The 22347-nt window shown below is 42.2% G+C and overlaps 1 protein-coding gene across 4 annotated transcripts; it reads right to left on the reverse strand.

The window, feature by feature from the left end:
* Positions 1–3098: 3098 nt before the first annotated feature.
* On the reverse strand, positions 3099–13936 carry LOC137026164 (beta-mannosidase-like). 4 transcript variants are annotated; one of them, XM_067393407.1, is made up of 4 exons: positions 13266–13936; positions 13101–13190; positions 11502–11669; positions 3099–3230 (listed from the first exon to the last, which is right to left on the reverse strand). In XM_067393407.1, the coding sequence occupies exons 2-4, from the start codon at positions 13176–13178 to the stop codon at positions 3117–3119; spliced, it is 360 nt and encodes a 119-aa protein (XP_067249508.1). In that variant the 5' UTR covers positions 13179–13190; positions 13266–13936; the 3' UTR covers positions 3099–3116. The 4 variants fall into 4 exon arrangements, 3 of the variants coding, with proteins under 3 accessions (XP_067249508.1, XP_067249507.1, XP_067249506.1); XM_067393406.1 differs by lacking the exon at positions 3099–3230 and adding an exon at positions 11278–11426; XM_067393405.1 differs by lacking the exon at positions 3099–3230 and having other exon boundaries at positions 11278–11669.
* Positions 13937–22347: the final 8411 nt, after the last annotated feature.

Here is a 22347-nt window from a genome sequence, read left to right on the forward strand (position 1 = left end):
GGCCTGGCCTGGCCCTGGCCTGGCCTGGCCTGGCCTGGCCTGGCCTGGCCTGGCCTGGCCTGGCCCTGGCCTGGCCTGGCCTGGCCTGGCCTGGCCTGGCCTGGCCTGGCCTGGCCCTGGCCTGGCCTGGCCTGGCCTGGCCTGGCCTGGCCTGGCCTGGCCTGGCCTGGCCTGGCCTGGCCTGGCCTGGCCCTGGCCTGGCCTGGCCTGGCCTGGCCTGGCCCTGGCCTGGCCTGGCCTGGCCTGGCCTGGCCTGGCCTGGCCTGGCCTGGCCTGGCCTGGCCCTGGCCTGGCCTGGCCTGGCCTGGCCTGGCCTGGCCTGGCCTGGCCTGGCCCTGGCCTGGCCTGGCCTGGCCTGGCCTGGCCTGGCCCTGGCCTGGCCTGGCCTGGCCTGGCCTGGCCTGGCCTGGCCTCGGACCTGGCCTGGCCTCGGACCTGGCCTGGCCTGGCCTGGCCTGGCCTGGCCTGGCCTGGCCTGGCCTGGCCTGGCCTGGCCTGGCCTGGCCTGGCCTGGCCTGGCCTGGCCTGGCCTGGCCTCCTGGCCTGGCCTGGCCTGGCCTGGCCTGGCCTGGCCTGGCCTGGCCTGGCCTGGCCTGGCCTACCCCTCGGACTCTACCCCTCGGACTCTACCCCTCGGACTCTACCCCTCGGACTCTACCCCTCGGACTCTACCCCTCGGACTCTACCCCTCGGACTCTACCCCTCGGACTCTACCCCTCGGACTCTACCCCTCGGACTCTACCCCTCGGACTCTACCCCTCGGACTCTACCCCTCGGACTCTACCCCTCGGACTCTACCCCTCGGACTCTACCCCTCGGACTCTACCCCTCGGACTCTACCCCTCGGACTCTACCCCTCGGACTCTACCCCTCGGACTCTACCCCTCGGACTCTACCCCTCGGACTCTACCCCTCGGACTCTACCCCTCGGACTCTACCCCTCGGACTCTACCCCTCGGACTCTACCCCTCGGACTCTACCCCTCGGACTCTACCCCTCGGACTCTACCCCTCGGACTCTACCCCTCGGACTCTACCCCTCGGACTCTACCCCTCGGACTCTACCCCTCGGACTCTACCCCAAGCCAGGGGATTGACACATCGAGGGCAGAATTGTCATACAGGAAGCCAATAAAGTAGATCAGCTGCAGTTTGTAGCCAATAAAGGATTAAACAAAGGGCTGAAAGGAGCCAGCTTTAGTAGGATCTACTTGCAGAAGTAACAAATACTCAGGGAAAGGACAATATTAGATACATGTAAAAACAGACAAGGAAATAAATGGAGTACATACATATATAGACACAGAGTCAACAAAGAACAGGTTGAATACAATAGGTTGCATTGTTAAACATACAGGAAACTTATCAAGACAACAGAAACTAAGACAGGAAATTTACAGGAACTGAGACCAAAATAAAATAATAACCTAACAGTTACTTAATTTTACATAAGTAATTTAGAAAATTTTAATTATGTAAAATTACAAATAATACAAAGGGGCATATGGGCACAAGAATAAGGTAAATAAATTAAGAGGTTAGGTGGAAAAAAAAGAATTTAATAGACTATAAAAATTAAAAAACAAAATTACTAACAAGACAGGGAACCTTAACCAGTATAAAAGATACTTCAAAATAAAAGCATAAATACATAAGATACATACAAGTAACAAAATACTATACTAGTCAGTTCACAAATAGTCACTCTTATAGAAAGCTTTACAAATATAGGAACATACACAGCAGACAAAGAAACAAGTGAAGGGTAAATTAAAAAAAACAAAAAAAAAATCACCATAAAGTAATTTAATTTTCTGCTGCCCTTGTTAAGTACAAAGACAATGCAAGGCATTAACACAAAAAAAAAGGCACAAAAAAAATGAAGATGCATTACTACATTTAACTGACAGACAAATAGGCATATAAACAAGGGTATAAAAGAAAAAAAGGAATAGGTGCATAGAAGAATACAAAAGTGACAGGTGGACAAAGGCTCATGGTTGCAAAAAAATAAATAAATAAAAACATGAAACTGGCATAAAGTACTAGTGCAAAAAGGCACAACATAATACAGAAACCACAGCTAACAAAATAGCACAGATTTAAAAAAAAAAAAAAGTGAAAAAAGTGAAAAAAGGCAGACAAACTAAAAGGTACACAAATATAAATTATGCAGACAGGTTTAACAGCATATTAGAGAGCAAATTACACCAACTATAACAGAAGTGATTCAAGGCTGATTTGTCTTCCAAGTGTCACTGATATCTAAAGCATTTGTACATACCAAAATATGCTTGGCTGAAAACTTAAATATCTTGTTAATGTTGACAATGCACCAATGATCAACTATCCCTGAAGCTTTTTAGTGTACCTTGCTAAAAGCATCTCTGCTGCCTATAATTCTTGGAGTTCAGAGCACCTCTGTATATATGAGCTTAAGTGGCTTTGAACATTAACCTGCAGTCAACTGACTAACATTCTCAACCAGTAAACTGGTTCCAACAGTTTTATGGTGGAGCATATAAAATGAGCATATGGGCACAGGTAGAATAAAAGGGTACAGACAAAAATAAAGGAGCAAAAAGTGTAAATAATGGCATTAAAGTCCATTAACTAATTTCATACAAAACTTTACAATAAAATAGGGTATATATATATATATATAATAACATAACAGGCAGACAAAAGTCAGTTTATTTAATTTCATACAATAAAAATGACAAAGGGCCATACAATACCAAAAATGGCAAGGAATGCAAGAAAAATGAAAGGTATAATACAAATGCACAGTCAGAAAAAAGGAGACAAATAAAAGCTTAGATGTACCCCTTTTTAAAGCGCAAGCGATGTTTAAATCTTCATTCAGCTAGAGAACTAGTTTGTGACGAGTCTGCCTTTTGCCAAGCTCACTATTCTCCCTTTTCTCATCACATTTCATATTAGAAGTTACTTATTTACTCAAAATATACAGCTTAAGTACAAATAAAAAAATGGCATTAAGGTCCTCAAGATTTGCAGTTGTCAAAACAACAGAAGAGGATAACATGATAATGCAAAAGACAGTTTTTATAAGCAGTTCAAGCAGGTGAGTGGGTAATTCATATAATAACATGGAACTTAACTGAATGAGAAAGAGTTTTTATGTTTTGCAGGCGCTGGCTGGCGTGACTGAAGGATGACAACAGGCATAACACAGGTAAGAATCCAAGGTGAGCAGATGGGCAAGTCCTTCTGTGTGAAACAACGCAGGTAAGCAGTACTTGGGCAGAGAAAATATAACAGTCCCAGTAGCAATGAGACCAGACAATGAATGAGTGTTTGGCACTTGCTTATATAGGGAAACTGATGAGGTTGATGGCAAACAGGTGTGAAGACTGAGTTGAGTGTGCAGGTGATGCCAGGGAGGATTATGGGAAATGTAGTGTGTTGTGGTGAAAAGGCATGGTGAATGGACATTGTGACAGTAGTGACTTCACTGCAGAGAAGGAATGTAGCACACTTGTACAAGTACATGCTCCCTCTGTTACATCTGAACAACTGTACTGAGATAGGGGGTGCAGTTTCAGTGGTTGTCCTGAAAGCCAGTGTCAAAGCTTGTAAATTTAATAACTGAGCCAGTGAAATAGGAACAAGAGGTGACAGGTTGAGTTGTTACTTTAGCTGATTGCAAAACAGATGTGCTTCCATATTCAAGGATCACCCTCAATGTCTCAGTTAGACTGGCTGGAAGGCCAATAAAAAAAAAAATAAATAAATAAAAAAGAGCCTTTGCAAACATACAAGCAAACAAACCAATAACTGCTTGTTAAGATTGGTTTAAGAAACCACAATTAGATCCAAATGTATTAGCAAATTACAGATAAATTTCCAATCTCTCATTTATGTCTAAAATACTAGAAAAACTGGTGTTGGCTCTATTGTGCTCCTTTTTGCAAAAAAAATAAAAATAATAATAATAATAATAATAATTAATGGTGCTTGCCAAAGGCAAAGCTCCATTCTTATTCTCCTGCATACTTATTATTATTATTATTATTAATGGTGCTTGCCAAAGGCAAAGCTCCATTCTTATTCTTCTGCATACTTATTATTCTTCTTCTTCTTCTTCTGGACACAATTTCTGCGCGCTACTCCTCCCGCAGTTTTTGTCATAGACCCATGAATGAGGTGTCAAATCGACCGGCTCATTGAGGAGAGGTGTGCTATGACTTTTATAAGCGATCGGGTGTACGATGTTCGTCCGGCGGGCGAAAAAGTAGCGAAAAAAATCCCATAGACTTTGCATTGGGACAAACTTTGACGAGTAATAGCTCCTAACGAGAATTTCATAGAAACATGTGGGTTACCACGTTTGAAGAGCCTGATAGGCTCTCTCAGACCATACCTCAAAATGGGGTGTAAGTTGTACCCCTGGGGCGCAAGAGCTGCCCAAAGTTGCCCCATAGACATACTATGGTGAAGCCGTGCCCATGAACCAGGAAGTACTGTGTTTTTCCTACTATGGGAAATTACATAGGGATTTTGTATTGAACATAACTCTGGATCACAATGTCATAGAGACAAGGGGGTGGGCTCATTTTACTCAGGCAACCAATCAGTCTCTCAGGATCATTGTGAAGCTATCGAGCCACGCCCTAGCAACCATATAGAGCACCATAGCAACAAGTTCCATAGACTTCCATTGAAAAAGATCAAAGGAATATATTTGGATAGGAGTGTCATAGAAACATGAGGGTGGGCTCATTTGACTCGGGGCAGCAAACGGCCAATCACGAATCACCTTCAAGATATCATAGCCACGCCCTAGCAACTATTTAGAGCACCCTAGCAACTCAAAGCATAGAGGGGATATCTTCAAATCTGAACATCATAGAGGAATGGGGGTTGGTTTATATCATTCATACTGGCAAGCAGCCTTTGGTTTATCATTACTGGCAGCTGCCAAGCCACTCCCTAGCAACCAAACAGAGTACCCTAGCAACCGTTTTGCAAGATCTATATCTCTGCATCAGAACATCGTAGAGACATGGGTGTTGGTTTATATTGTCAAGCAGCCTTTGGAGTATCATCATTGGTAGCTACCAAGCCACTCCCTAGCAACCAAACAGAGTACCCTAGCAACCGTTTTGAAACACCTATATTTCTGCATCAGAACATTATAGAGACATGGCGGTTGGCTCTTTTGACTCATGCTAGCAAACTGGACTTCCACCATGCTACACATGCTAGCAGTGAATAGCTACATGCTAATAGTGATTAGCTTAAGGTTTAAACATGACACAAACTAGTAAAAATGTGTTAGAATAATGCTAGTGGCATGTTAATTGTGTTAGCATGATGCTAGTAGCATGCTAATCATGTTAGCATCATGTTAGCAAACATGCTAATCATGTTAGCATCTTGTTAAATACATGCTAACAACATGGTAATCATGCTAGCATCATGCTAGCATTATGCTAATGATGTTAGCATGTTGCTAACATTATGCTAACATGATTAGCATCTTGTTAAAATCATGCTAAAAACATGGTAATCATGCTAGCATCATGCTAGCATTATGCTAATCATGTTAGCATGTTTGCTAGCATTATGCTAACATGATTAGCATCTTGTTTAAAACATGCTAGCAGCATGCTAAGGGTGTTAGCATCATGCTAGCAACATGCTAATCATGTTAGCATGTTCCTAACATAATGATAACATGATTAGCATTTGGTTAAAATAATGCTAGCAACATGGTAATCATGCTAGCATCATGCTAGCATTATGCTAATCATGTTAGCATGTTGCTAGCATTATGCTAACATGACTAGCATTTTGTTTAAAACATTCTGGCAGCATGCTTAGGGTGTTAGCATCATGCTAGCAACATGCTAATCATGTTAGCATCTTGTTAAAAACATGCTAGCAAAATGGTAATCATGCTAGCATCATGTTACCATAATGCTAATCATGTTAGCATGTTGCTAGCATTATGCTAACATGATTAGCATCTTGTTAAAAACATGCTAACAACATGGTAATCATGCTAGCATCATGCTAGCATTATGCTAATCATGTTAGCATGTTTTGCTAACATTATGCTAACATGATTAGCATCTTTCTAAAAAGTGTGTTAGCATACAAAAGTCTAAGGGTGTTAGCATAATGCTAGCAACATGCTAATCATGTTAGCATTTTGCTAGCATTATGTTAACATGATTCGCATCTTTCTAAAAACATGTTAGCAGGATGCTAAGGGTGTTAGCATAATGCTAGCAACATGCTAATCATGTTAGCATCTTGCTAAAAACATCCTAGCAGGACGGTAATTATGTTAGCATAATGCTAATCAAGAGTGCCGAGTTTTGCCACTGCAAGCACCATTCACATTTTCTTCAGGAAATGTACATTCTAGTATTGTAATTACTATTCACCTGAACAAAACTTTGGCGCGTAACTCGTCCCGCACCGTTTGTCGTAGACCCACAAATGAGGTGTCAAATCGACCGGCTTATTGAGGAGAGGTGTGCTATGACTTTTCTAAGCGATCGGGTGTGCGATGTTCGCACAGCGTACGAAAAAACGGCTGAAAAAGCTCCCATAGACTTAACATGGGGGCCAAATCTGTGAGATCATATCTTTAGATCAGAAGGTCGTAGAGACTTGGGGCTGGGCTCTTTTGACTCGGCCTATCAAGCAGCCAATAACTAATGACTTCATAGCCTCACCCTAGCAACCAATTACAGCACCCTAGCAACCGGGTGCCGAATGTTGCCACTGCAAGCACCATTCACATTTTCTTCAGGAAATGTACATTCTAGTATTGTAATTACTATTCACCTGAACAAAACTTTGGCACGTAACTTGTCCCGCACCGTTTGTCGTAGACCCATGAATGAGGTGTCAAATCGACCGGCTTATTGAGGAGAGGTGTGCTATGACTTTTCTAAGCGATCGGGTGTACGATGTTCGCACAGCGTACGAAACAAGGGCTGAAAAAACTCCCATAGACTTAACATGGGGAACAAATCTGTGAGATCATATCTTTGGTTTAAAAGGTCATAGAGACTTGGGGCTGGGCTCTTTTGACTCGGCCTATCAAGCCGCCAATAAGTAGTGACTTCATGGCCACGCCCTAGCAACCGATTACAGCACCCTAGCAACCGGGTTCCGAATTTTGCCACTGCAAGCACCATTCACATTTTCTTCAGGAAATGTACATTCTAGTATTGTAATTACTATTCACCTAGACAAAACTTTGGCGTGTAACTCGTCCCGTGCCATTTGTCGTAGACCCACGAATGAGGTGTCAAATCGACCGGCTTAGTGAGGAGAGGTGTGCTATGACTTTTCTAAGCGATCGCTTGTACGATGTTCGCACAGCGTACGAAAAAACGGCTGAAAAAACTCCCATAGACTTAACATGGGGGCCAAATCTGTGAGATCATATCTTTGGATCAAAAGGTCATAGAGACTTGGGGCTGGGCTCTTTTGATTCGGCCAGCCAATAAGTAGTGACACAGCAACTTCATAGCCACGCCCTAGCAACCAATTACAGCACCCTAGCAACCTAGTCCGGTGTTTTGCCACTGCAAGCACCATTCACATTTTCTTTAGGAAATGTACATTCTAGTTATTATTATTATTATTATTATTATTATTATTCCACACAAAATTTTGGCGCGCTACTCCTCCCGCAGCTTTTGTCATAGACCCATGAATGAGGTGTCAAATCGACCGGCTTATTGAGGAGAGGTGTGCTATGACTTTTATAAGCGATCGGGTGTACGATGTTCGTCCGACGGGCGAAAAATCGGGCGAAAAATCCCATAGACTTAACATTGGGACGAACTTTGACAAGTCATAACTCTGGATCACAATGTCATAGAGACAAGGGGGTGGGCTCATTTTACTCAGGCAACCAATCAGTCTATCAAGATAATTTTAAAGCTATCAAGCCACGCCCTAGCAACCATAGAGAGTACCTTAGTAACAAGCTCCATAGACTTCCATTGAAAAAGATCAAAGGAATATCTTTGGATAGGAGTGTCATACAAACATGAGGGTGGGCTCGTTTGACTCGAGGCAGCAAACCGCCAATCACAAATAACCTTAAAGCCATCATAGCCACGCCTTAGCAACCATTTTAGAGCACCCTAGCAACCCAAAGCATAGGCAGATATCTTCAAATCTGAATATCATAGAGGCATGGGGGTTGGTTTATATCATTCATACTGGCAAGCAGCCTTTGGTTTATCATTACTGGCAGCTGCCAAGCCACTCCCTAGCAACCAAACAGAGTACCCTAGCAACTGTTTTGCAAGATCTATATCTCTGCATCAGAACATCGTAAAGACATGGGTGTTGGTTTATATTGTCAAGCAGCCTTTGGAGTATCATCATTGGTAGCTGCCAAGCCACTCCCTAGCAACCAAACAGAGTACCCTAGCAACCGTTTAGCAATATCTATATCTCTGCATCAGAGCATCATAGAGACATGGCGGATGGCTCTTTTGACTAATGCTAGCAAACTGGACTTCCAACATGCTACACATGCTAGCAGTGAATAGCTACATGCTAATAGTGATTAGCTTAGGGTTTAAACATGACACAAACTAGTAAAAATGTGTTAGCATAATGCTGGTAACATGCTAATTGTGTTAGCATCATGTTAGTGGCATGCTAATCATGTTAGCATCATGCTAGCAAACATGCTAATCATGTTATCATCTTGTTAAAACCATGCTAATCATGTTAGCATGTTGCTATTATTATGCTAACAGGATTAGCATATTGTTTAAAACATGTTAGCAGCATGCTAAGGGTGTTAGCATCATGGTTGCAACATGCTAATCATGTTAGCATCTTGCTAAAAACATCCTAGCAGGACGGTAATTATGTTAGCATAGTTTTGCCACTGCAAGCACCATTCACATTTTCTTCAGGAAATGTACATTCTAGTAATAATAATGTTATCTATGAAAAATTTTATTTAGGATCCAGGCCTCATCATAGCATAGAAAGTTTGCTTGTTAAAATTACAAGTGACTGACTTCTAGCTTCTGACCAAGGCTGTATCTCAATACTAGTGTTACTTTATCTCAGTGCTGCGACACTATAGATCATAAAATACTCTTAGATTGATTACAAAATTACACTGGTATTTAGGGATAGGCATTAAGGTGGTTTAGATAGTACCTATCAGACGGTTATGTGGCGACACGATATCAGTTCGCCAATTATTTAATTATTTAATTGTGCTGCCGACCAATGAGGAAAAGTGAATTACGTGACAAACTATTTAAGGAGGGGTTTCTCATGTGAATGACGCAGAGGAAGTGAGTGCAAACCTGTACTAACGTGAACGGAAGTGACTGGTGAAATGTGCGCTGTGCGAGGTCCAGTTATGAGAAAGTGCTCTGGCTGAAGGCTAAAAGAAAGTGCTCTGGTGCAAATGAGTCTGCGTGAGGTGAAAAGTGAGCAGTGTCCAGACTGAGTGGCTTATACTTCCTGGGGGTTGATTGCCGTATCGGAGTGAGTGAGAGTGCAGCTGTGACGCTAAGACTACCTCATAGCTCTCTACTACGACGGCCGGCATCGGCGCGTGCCTTGGATTATGCCTCTTCAAGTGTTCTTCTGGTCCGTGCTGCAGGCGTGGGACTAGCGGCTCTGGTGCTGACTACTTACCTGTTACTCCTCTGACGCAAGACCAGCGGCTCCGGGAGTCTGGGTACAACTCGACGCACACACATTACACACACACACACCAACGCACTTCAAAATAGTTATGCCCTCCCTCACATACATGCATACACGTTTTTTCCTTTGTTTGTTGTTTGGAGATTGTTTTGCTCTGAACCCCAAAGTACGCTAAATAGGCCAACACTCCTACATAGGAAGGCAATATTCACCTGAAATGTCAATTTAGTGGTGTGAAAAATAATCAAGCGGGCTAGATTAGCCAGAGCTCGGCTCAGAAGGGCTATTTTGTGCAAAATCGGTTAGATTTAGGGTTCAGTTGAGTGTAAGGGGCATCTTTCGAATTAGAGTGCTTATATATGTGGCTCTACAACATCACACACACCAATGATGGAGGCCATTTTGTGTTGTCCTGCCCTGTATGGGTGCAGTGAACAACAAAATAAAAAACTGAAAGCACTTTTTAAATATAAATATTGCTCTTCGACATCATCCACGCACCAAATGATGGAGGCTTCACACTCATAGCATATATTTTCTGACTAATTTAATATAAAGTTAAACTATAATATATTTTTATTCCAATTAACACGCAACTGTTTGAAAACATTACATTCAGTTCGCACTTAAAATATATTATTTCCAAGTATATTATTTCCATAAGTATTCTTTTTAGAAGTATGCTGAAGTGTTTTTTTGTTACAAGGGTGTCAATGAAATACTGTTTGTAACGAGGTCAGTAGATGTGGGAAGGAGGAGGCGGGAACCGGCGAACATTCAACAAAACTTTAATCTCAAAATAAACAAACAACAAAACGGAAGTAATGCCGGCAGACCCTTGCGGACGTCTGCCGGCCACACAAACATAATAAAACATAAAATAAAGTCCAGGCCTGGTCCTCTCTCGTCCTTCACTGTAGTCGCTCCTCCTTTTATGCTCCCGGAGCTCCTCCGTGAGGGACTCAAGGCCGGTGCGCCTCCCAGGTGAAGCTCATTAACACTCGCGCCACCGGCCTCGCGCCATTCCCTCACGACTCCCGCCCGCCCTGGTCGCCACACTGTTTTTTATTGTACTTATGTAATGTGCTCTGATGAATTGTTGAATTAGTACACAGGCAGTTTTGATCAATCTCAAACCCATGTAAACAATCTCTCGTCTATGTCTTCCTCCACTGTCGTTGTAGCTTGCACGTGTTCCTGTTCTGTTTATGCAGTTTTTTTTCGACTACCTTGTGAATCGACATCCCCAGAGCACAGCTGCCACCTTGTGGATAAACTAATTACTGCAAAGCAATTAAACAGTACAGTACGCGCTTCTGGTGTCGAAATTCATGTCACATGCACTGTGTGCTTGTTGCGGGAATCTGAACTATCTGCTTGTTCAAACAATCGAAGATGGAAAGTCTTTACTTGTGCAGTTCAGTTTGGTTCCACTACTGGCATAAAAAGGACACACTTCACCTTTTAAACTAGTGACATTAGTCGGATTTGCGGTCACAAAAATAAACCAGTAAAAGCAGAAAGTACCTTACTGAGGGTGGAAAACAAAGGCCAGGACTGGAAGCCGTACTCAGAGGCGAAGCGCGTGCATGGGAAAGCAGTCTAGTTCCAGCAATCGTTGTAATAGCTATAGTAGTGTGTGTCGCCATAGTGGGGGTCATAGAGAAGGAAGGCTGGGTAGCTCATGACCCCTGACTCAACCCCATTGGTTGGGCTGGACACTAGAAACGGACGCGTGCCATCCTCCTGAATTAAAGCACAGCATCCGCTGATAACACTGAAGGCAGAAGTGTGATGTAAGTCTGTGTGTGTCAGTCTCACCAGCAGCACGAGGTCTCTGATGTTCTCCACGTACAGACTGACGTAATCTCTCACGTACAGCGGCCGCTCGGCAGCAGAGATGTTGAACCAGTCAGCTGCGATGGCAGCTTCATTCTCGTTGTTCCCGCTCCAGATGACCACAGACGGGTGAGATTTCAACCGGCGAACCTGAAGCACAATAATAAAATAAAAGTGCAAACAATGCCTGATGGGTCAGTGAGATAAAGCTGTTTTTCTGAGCATCAGATCTAGGACTGTCACGATTGCAATTTACCCGTGTCGAGTAACCAGGAAAATACGGGAAGTGGCACATTCCACGGATGAGAATCCCATCTCTGCATATGCTGTGAGTTTGGATCGATTCTAATGTTCATCTGGGAACGCAATGAGCCATTTCATCAGATTTGTGAGGTAAATCATTTATAAACCTGTGAAATGTTCATTGTGATTTCAAAATAAAAGTTTAAACTCTCGCTCTAAGTTTGCATGTTGCATATTCATATTCATGAATTATTACAGTGGCTGTAGCATTTCTATTGTAAAGAAGTGGCCAAATATTAAAGATTAAATAAAGATTTGAATTAAAGAAGGATTAGATCTGCTGTAAGGCCGTTGGCGCCCTCTGCAGGCATTTGATGATTGTTTATGTGATGTATTTAAACAGTGCTGTTCTATAAAACCATTTTTGATACTTTATTTGAACCAAACATTATTTCCTCATTGTTATCGTATATGTATTTTCAGTCATTTTAAAGGCTTATTACCACAAAAAACCCTATTACTTGATTAATTGTCAAAATAATCGACCGATTACTTGATTACCTAAATAATCGTTAGTGACAGCCCTAATCAGATCTGTAACTCTATAATGCCTCTTCTATGGAGAACATTAATAATTTCTTCTACAGCAAGCTTTTCTGAACAAATTACTTTTATATATTTTTGAAGGGGAAAAAAAAAATCATGTTCATGCAAAACTGTCATGTTTTATATTATTTTATATTATTTTTCTTAGAATAAAGTATTTTAATAAACCTGCTTCACTTCTTAAGGGTGCCATAGAATTGAAATTGAATTTACCTTTTCATAGTTGAATAATAAGAGTTCTGTACATGGAAATTACATATAGTGTTTCCTCCGTCATGTGAACATCTCATGCGTTACGCAACAGTCGGGATCATTATTATTTACACCCTTAAAATTTGCATATACCAGCCCATGTTCAAGGCAAGCCTCATTCAGAATCGAATGTTAACAAAATACTGATGATCTGATGTGCTGCATCACCAACCGTTTGTAAAGATAGGATTTATGCAATGTTTAAAGGTGTAAAGCATTTAAAGCATCAAACAGAGTTTATCAGTGACTCGCGCCAAAACTCCTATTTTATTCAACGAATCTCTTAGTTACATCATGTTTGCACTGTTAGTTATGATGAAAGGGTTAGTTAGTGAGCAGAATGACGAGATCACTGCTTTCATGAGCTCAACAACATGTCTGTGATCGACTACATGTTCATCTCTGCAACCTTTCATGCCATGATCTAAATATATATATATATATATATATATATATATAATAAAAATAACACTTTCTGACCTCACATGAGCAGGCACTGAGAATGATGTCGGTCCAGTTGTCCAGTGAAATCCATCTGTAGTTCAGGTCATTAAACATGTAATATGGATCCTGTTGACGCAGAATAAAGTTAATTTCGCAGTGAATGACTCTGAATGGAAGAATGTAAGTGTGTCTGTTATATACCGAGACGAAGAGCAGTGTGAACACAGCCCGGGACCTCGGCGCTGACAGAAACAGACGAGTTCGAGTTCAGCAGCTTCCATTCCCCGTCCAGAGAGAAGATCTCAGCGCCCGCAGCGTCTAACAGTCAAAAGCACGCAAAGCACCAAACCCCGTGATTCATGCCAACTTTACACCACCAAACTCATCTCTGACCACCTGAAGCCGTAAACACTGTTCTCTGCCGCACTTCCCGGTTCAATCAAAATTAGGATACAATTATGAGTTGCGAGTTCAAAGAATCGGGACAGGACTCAGGCAGAAATCATGTTGATGGAGAGATTATTAACGTTACTGTAGTGTGAAGCAGAGCAGGACCGAGTGCTGTGAGAGCAGTAACGAGCCCACTGGAGCGATTACTAATGAGAGACGAGCGCAACACACAGCTCAACAGCAGCGGATCTGTTATTACGCCACAGTCGCCGCTTCTGCTTCTTCCGGTCATGTGCACGTAGCAGCGCTGCTTAGCATATTAGATACATGTGTGTGTTGAAAGTCGGTATAGCGCTACTCTGCGCGTTCGCTCAGCGGCTGCTATGAGACACTTGTTGCACACTGCAGTAAGATAGATCGATATTAGTCATGGTAAATAATGGTACTCGCGATAAATCAAGAAAACGAGATTCAAACAAAAAGACTAGACTTAGGGCCAAATTTACTAACAGCATGTGCCAGCGCTAACTCTCTTTTGGCATTAAAAAACTGTCGGGATTTACTAAAGATAAGCAGTATAAAATTAGCGCTGAAAACACGTGGACCGAGTTGTGTTTGCAGCTGACCTTATTGCATATGCATTTGTAGGAGTTTCCCTGTCAGATGCAAAACTTATGGGAGGAGAGTATTTAAATGAATCACACAATGTGATTTACTAATGTTTGCACTCGTATTTACACCATTATTTAACGCCCTAAAAAAGCATGTCTGAACCCATTTTGTGACATGGCTGCAGTTGTTGCTGTGAGGAGGAGACACCGCAGAGAACAGAGAGCATGTGGAAGAAGGATTATTCATTTCTTTGAAATGCCAGAGTAAGACCTTATCTGAACATATCGTTTGCCAGTATCTATATCTATAGGCCAACATAGCTTGGCAAACTATATTATACAGGATATGTGTATGTGTTTGTCAGATTACAGGTTAGGTTGCGCCTGTGTCGACCCTCACCTGATGAGAACATCAGCATCAGGATTCAGCTCTGTTTATAAGCGGCCCGACTCTAGTTTGCACTGCTCTTGGTAGATTGCGTTAGTCATTATGTAAATGATCTGACCGTGTCTGTGTTCTTTAATTTGCATGTCAGTAGATCACGTGCAAAACTTGCCACTCCCATCAACACGTTTGTGGAGTTGCGCTCTCACACTAATTTGCCCCGTTTAGTAAATCTGGCCCTTAATGTGTTTAGCGATGAGTTTTCTGTCAATGAATGAATCCAAACAGTTGCTTCCTTGTCTAATAAAACTCATAATATACAGTGTCTTTGATGTTTCTATGTTTTCTTGACAAAATAAAAGGGGAAATCGAGGGTAATGATGTCATTGATAGGCGACACACGGACACGTGTGTGTCCTGGTTAAAATTGCTTATTTCTCTGGATTTAGAATTTCTTGGAAACATTTGGGATAATGTAAGTACACAAGTTAACAAAAAATAATATAACATTGTTTTAGTGGTTTTTGAATATTTTAATCTAAAAATCCTACATATTTGTGCCTTTTAACTGGTTGCTTATGTCAGATTTATTGCATGACTCGGGCAGAGAAAAGCTGTTGCTATCAAACATTAATCAAGTCAGTGTAACGGTGAAGGGATCGATCAAACAGGCCGACTGATGGAAGGTTTGCAAAGAAATTTCATGCTCCCTTGTAAAAGTATTTTGTAATATTTTCAAAATACAAAAATACAGCAGTTTATTTTGATACATGGTTTGGCTGCTGTATTTTGTAGTTTATTTTGACACATTTAAAATTAAGGTATTTGGTATTTTATTTTAAAATATATTTTGATGTATTTTTGCCCATCCCTGGGCCTATTAATATCTAAACTTGCATGTTTATGTTTTAAGATTTAGTTTATGGGTGAAAAAAGTCAGTCAGTTCAGAAACACTTGGAAGAAATCCTATAGTATTTCATAGAGCCTTAGGCCTTGGGTGGGTTAGCAAACACATGGACATCAAAAACACTGAATCACTGTTTGATTGATTTCACACACACACACACACACACACACACACACACACACACACACACACACACACACACACACACACACACACACACACACACACACACACACACGTGAGATATAGCAAAATAAAGTGGCATTTTATACCCAAAATTCTTCATACAGTGGACTACCAGTACAACTGAAAAAATTTTCAACCAAAAATTATTCAGACACTTTGACCTGACCATGTTTTGCTTAGTGTTATCTGACATAATTAAGATTATTTTTTTCTGACACAGTTTAACTATGAGGTCTTGTCATATTTTATTACCATTTTTCTTTTTAACTAGTGAATAAACTGAATTAATGAATGAAATGTTCAAGGTGTCTGAATACATTTTGGTTTGACTGCATGTGTGTGTGTATGTGTGTGTGTGTGTGTGTGTGTGTGTGTGTGTATGTGTACTCTTTCACCTAGATATTATCACATAGAGACTGTCTGTACCTCGAACTAGTAAATACGAGGGGGCGCTGCTGAGCTCTAATGGAGTAAGACGTGAGTTTGGAAGCTCCTGCCGATTTTGATTAATATTGTAATTCTTTTGCGCTTTTTCGACACATATTTAGCATAGTCTTGCTCCGCTGATTTTTTTTTTGTTAGGAAATCTAACTCTGGACTGCGTAAGATGGCTGGAAAGAACTCTAAAACTCGCAAAACTATTCAGACACAACTGCGGCCTAGCCCTCAAATCGCGACCACACCCTCGAGTGGGTCATCTGTTGCTTCAGAGGTCGAGGGCGCCTCGGCGCATGCTAACCTTGACATCGATGCACTTAAGCTCGAGTTGTTGGCCTCGGTGAGGAAAGATATTGCTGATATTTTTAAAAAGGAACTCCAGGATACACTCGGGGATGCTCTGCCTACTATTAGGCTTGACCTACAAGCGGTAAAGTCACAGCTGGCGAATGATAAAGCTGCTACCGAGGCTACCATGTCCAAGCTTAAAGGTACGGTTGGAGAAATGGAGCACGCACTCACTGAGTGCTCCGATGACATTGCCGAGATGAAAACTACTATCGAGTGCCTCACAGCTAGCGTAGCCAAGCTGGAAAATAAATGTGAAGACTTGGAGTCCAGATCACGGCGCAACAACGTTAGGATAGTGGGAGTACCGGAGGGCCCTGACACCTGTACCACTGCAGCTGTGGCCGCCTTGCTGAAGGAAGCGTTCAATCTGGAAAAGGAGCCGCTTTTGGACCGGTCCCACCGGACCCTCCAACCCAAACCCAAGCCTGGTGACCGTCCGCGAGCCATTGTATGCAGGTTTCATTATCACAGTGACTGTATGGACATTCTGCGCCGCGCTAGAGAGCTCCGACAGATTAAAGTCAGAGGTGTGACCGTCTCAGTCTTCCCTGACCACACCGCCAAGATAGCTCGGGCTCGAGCTGCATTCTTTGAGGTCAGACGCCAACTTCGTGGCATTGATGGTGCGCGTTATGGTCTGTTTCATCCAGCGCGACTTCGCATCACGTACAACGGTGTTGAGAAGGATTTCGTTTCTGCGGAGGAAGCCAGCGACTTTGTCAAAACTTTGGTTCCTGGGTGAGCTTCAATAGCTTTTCAGATCTGTTCTACTCCAGTCTTAAATCTCTATTTGTTCAGTATTAGATGTTTTTCTGGCTTGCTACACTTACTAAATTAGTGTAATTTTTGTCTGTTTGTAGCAGGTACATTTTTATTTTATTTATATTTATTTTCCTCAACCTTACTGGACATTGTTAACAAGACTATACCATATTTTGTATTTTCTCATTTTATGGCTTCTGCATCTATTTGCGCAAGACTGAGGACCTACTGTTATTTGTTTATTTGTATTTTTACGTGCGTTACTGTATTCATGCGCATTTGTTAATGTTGAGATCGGCGGGAGTTTTTTCTTTTCTCTCTCGCTTTTGTTTGTTCGGCATGGTCTCCGGGTTGTTCAACACTATTGTGGACAACTTGTGGTTATTGTGGGAAACACTGCTGTCTCCTTTGTTCTGGGGTTACATGGGGACTTTGGGTGTATTTGTGTTTAAGGGATTGTTGGGGTGGGGGGGGGGGTGGGGAGGGTGTTTCACCTCGGCTCTGTATGACCATTTTATTTATTTTTTATTCAGATGGTTAATGACAATATATATCCCAGCATTGCTGGGTCAGGCACACTTTTCAGATTTATCAGTTGGAATATACGTGGTATGGGTAATCCTGTTAAGAGATCTAAGGTTTTTGCGCACTTGAAACGTTTAAACTCTGATTTAGTATTTTTGCAGGAGACTCACCTTCGTGTTAAAAATCAGTGTAGGTTACATTGCCCCTGGGTAGGCCAAGTCTTCCACTCAAATTTCAATTCAAAAGCAAGGGGGTCGCCATTTTAATTAACAAAAAAGTTCAGTTCTCATCCTCTGATGTTATTGCTGATAGGAATGGCAGATATCTCATAGTTGCTGGGACCCTGATGCAAAAAAAGGTTTTGTTGGTAAACGTATACGCCCCGAACTTCGATGATGTTGAATTCGCTAACAGATTTCTGAGTAACATCCCCTTCTTGAACACACACTTGCTGATCCTTGGTGGGGATCTAAATTGTGTTTTTGACCCAATTTTGGATCGGTCTAATCCTCGAAATCTGACTCGATCTGCTATGTCTAAAGCATTCTCTGATTTTATGGAACAGAATAGTCTTATTGATCCATGGAGATCCCGTAACCCATCTATTAAAAAATTCTCTTTCTTTTCCCAGGTGCACCATTCATACTCTAGAATTGATTACTTTTTTATTGATAGTACACTTAATTCATGTGTTAATTCTTCTGACTATTTAGGTATTGTAATATCTGACCATTCACCTTTATTATTAGATATTCAACTCTCTAATTATAAACCTAGCCCACCACTTTGGAGATTTAACTCTCTTCTTTTGGCAGACAAAGAATTCTGTGAACTCATTTCAAACTCCATTGATGAGTTCTTGTCTTTTAATCACAATGACTCCTCTTCGTATTCATTGCTGTGAGAAACACTTAAATGTTACCTGAGAGGTCAAATTATTTCTTACTCTGCTCTTTCTAATAAAAAGATTAATGGTAAGCTTAATGCACTTACATCTGTGATTAGTAACCTTGATCAGAAATATGCATTGAACCCTTCTCCAGAACTACTCAAGCAGCGTCTCGATTTGCAAGCAGAATTTGATCTTATTTCAACTAAAGAGGCAGAGCGCTTGCTACTACGTAGCCGTGGCTCATACTACGAACATGGTGATAAGGCAAGTCGTTTACTGGCACATCAGATACGACGACAGGCCACTTCCCGCTTGATACCTACTATTAAAAACACTTGTGACACTATTACTGCAGACCCCTTAGAAATTAATGCTACTTTTAAATCATTTTACTCTTTATTATATAAATCTGAATTTCCTACTGATAACACTAAAATGAATACATTTCTACAGAATCTTTCGAACCCTGTCATTGATTCTATTACTGCCATGCAAATGGACTCTCCAATCTCTCTTGAAGAAGTATTAAATGCAATTAATGTCATGCAATCTAATAAAGCCCCAGGCCCCGACGGGTTTCCGATTGAATTTTTAAAAAAATTTACTGGCAAATTGGCACCATTACTTTTATCCGTATTCACTGAATCCCTGGAAAGTGGTTCTTTACCACCAACCATGACACAAGCCACTATTGCTCTCCTTCTCAAAAAGGACAAAGATTCAACCTCCTGTGGGTCTTACAGACCATTGTCTTTGCTTAATGCTGATGTCAAGGTATTGGCTAAGGTAATTGCATCCCGCTTAGAGAAAGTGCTTCCTCATATTATATCCGAAGAGCAAAATGGTTTTATAAAGGGACGTCAATTGTTTTTTAATACTCGTACACTTTTCAATATAATTTACTCTAAACACTCTGCTGAACTTCCTGAGCTTGTGATTTCTTTGGACGCCGAGAAGGCATTTGATAGGGTAGAGTGGGAGTACTTGTTTGCAGTTTTAAAAAAATTTGGATTTGGTGAAAATTTTATTTCTTGGATTCGCCTCCTATATTCATCTCCTAAGGCCAGTGTTCATACTAATGATGTTTATTCTGATTATTTTTACCCTTGAACGGGGAACTCGCCTTATCACCTTTGCTCTTTGCTATTGCTATCGAACCTCTGTCAATTACATTAAGATCTTCCCCTTTATTCAAAGGAATCATTCGTAATAGAACTGAATATAAACTATCATTGTATGCGGATGATTTGCTATTGTATATATCTGATCCTTCACTCTCTATCCCTGCTGTTTTAAGTATTCTGGAGAACTTCAGCTCTTTTTCAGGTTATAAATTAAATTTGGAGAAAAGTGAGTGTTTTCCCATTAATACTGCAGCATGTCATATGCAACAGTCAGATTTGCCTTTTCGATTTAGTCCATCAGGGTTCAAATACCTCGGTGTCAACGTGACTCGTTCTTTGTCTAGCCTTGCTTCTGCGAATTTCACTCCCCTTATCTCTAAGATTACAACCAATATTCAAAGATGGGGTAACCTCCCCCTTTCTTTAATCGGCAAGATCAGTGTTGTTAAAATGAATATTTTACCAAAATTTATATTCTTATTCCAGTCAATTCCTCTTTTTCTGCCAAAGGATTTTTTTGACGCACTTGATAAGTTAATTTGTTCTTTTATTTGGGGTGGAAAACCACCTAGGATTCGTAAATCTCTACTGCAGAGATGCAGACTTAGTGGGGGACTAGCATTACCTAATTTTTTTAATTACTATTGGGCGGCTCACATTCATAAACTTTTCTACTGGTTAAAAATCCCCCAGATCTTCTTGGTGTAAATTGGTACTATCATCCTGTAAGGGATCTTCTGTACCTGCTTTACTTTATACCTCTTTACCCACAACACCTTCTCTATATACCGATAATCAAGTGGTTCTTAACACGCTCAAAATCTGGTATCAATTTAGACGACACTTTAAATTTGTAAATGGTTCTTCCTTGGGACCTATCAATGACAACCACTTATTTCCCCCATCGCACATTTTCACTGTGGTATGACAAGGGTATTACACAATTTAGAGATTTGTATGTAGACGGTGTCTTCGACAGTTTTACCAATTTGTCATCTCGCTATGAACTCCCTGCTAGTCATCTGTTTCGCTATTTTCAAACTCGTAATTTTGTCGCTAAGTGTTTCCCTAATTTCCCCTCTTTACCTCCAGAGCGTCGCTGGGAAACCATGCTTTCATTTGTCCCTCATAACAGAGAAATTATTTCTGGGCTGTATGACTGTCACAGACACGCCAGGCTCCACCTCACCACAGTACCCACGCACTCAATCACCAGCTTATTAATCACCGCCACCTGCACCTCATTCACTCTGCAATCACCAGCACTACAAAGCCACCACTCTCACACACACTCACTGTCCGGTCTCGTTTGCACTACGCCATGTATATGCTTACCTTAAGGACTCCCCTTCAACATACTTACCTGCTCCAGCGATCTCCTTCATCTCCTTCGTCTCCTGGTCCCTTCGTGTGCTTACCCTTCTGTGTGTGTGAGTGTCTCCAACGTCTCCCTCCATCTCAGCTCAACTCCTGGATCCACAAACCACACAAGGACAGTATTACTTTATATTCATCTCTCAAGAACCTGATAACAGCCATTATCACTCTGTGTTCCACATATTGTTCCAATAAACTCACCTGGATTGCTTTTATCTCTGCCTCCGTGTCTATATCATAACAGAAGACCGGACCTTAACAACTAACGGCATGAGTACAAACGATCCATTCCAGGAACTCGTGGACGTGCTGCGTCGAGCACTCACACCACAGCCCTCAACATCGTCATCCCACAACACGGCTGTCTCCGCACCCACCAGCACCACTCCTTCACCTGCATTCACCGCCAGTCCCATGGCCAAACCGGCGCCCTACTCTGGATCGGCGGAGGAATGCAGCGGATTTCTTCTCCAATGTGAGCTGGTCCTGGAGATGCAGCCGCACCTCTACACCACAGACACGGCTAAAATAGCGTTCATTATTTCACAACTGCAAGGGAAGGCTCTGCAATGGGCAGATTCGTTGTGGACCCAGAAAGGCCCAGTCGTCCAATCCTATTCGGCGTTCGTCTCCCACTTCCGGGAAGTATTCGGGAAACCTCTGACTGATTCCTCGACTGGTGAGAAACTTTATAATCTAAAGCAAAGAAACCTATCTGTTAACGAATATGCCTTGCAGTTTCGAACGCTAGCCGCCACCAGCGGATGGAACGAGCAAGCCCTCATCACCACGTTCCGTCAGGGGCTGGAACCCTCCGTGCGGCTGCATCTCGCTGCATACGAGGACTCCATGGGATTAGAACGCTTCATCCAACTCGCCATCCGCGTGGGGTCCCGTATGCAGTCGTGCATTCAAGAACACCAGGGCCAGTCATCCACCACTAACCTCCTCCGTCGGTCCGAACCCGTCAGCTCCCCAGAACCAGCCAACGAACCCATGCAAATTGATCACTCTCGTCTCACCCCTAACGAAAGACAAAGAAGGCTGGCCCTGAATCTCTGTCTCTATTGCGGAACAATGGGGCATAATCTCTCCACATGCCCAATCCGTCCTCCTCGACCCGTGGTGAGTGCAATATTTCCCTCCATTCAGAAAATGAAACCACTCACTACAACTGTAACCCTTACTGCTGCTAACATCTCTGTTCCAGTGGTGGCGCTCCTTGATTCAGGGTCAGCCGGAAACTTCATCTCAGGCACCCTCTGTAGACAACTCCACCTTAAGATCTCTCCTTCACCGACGAGCTATCAAATCCACTCCATCACGGGCAAACC

This window comes from Chanodichthys erythropterus, chromosome 9, assembly GCF_024489055.1.
Source record: "Chanodichthys erythropterus isolate Z2021 chromosome 9, ASM2448905v1, whole genome shotgun sequence".
Lineage (NCBI taxonomy): Eukaryota > Metazoa > Chordata > Actinopteri > Cypriniformes > Xenocyprididae > Chanodichthys > Chanodichthys erythropterus.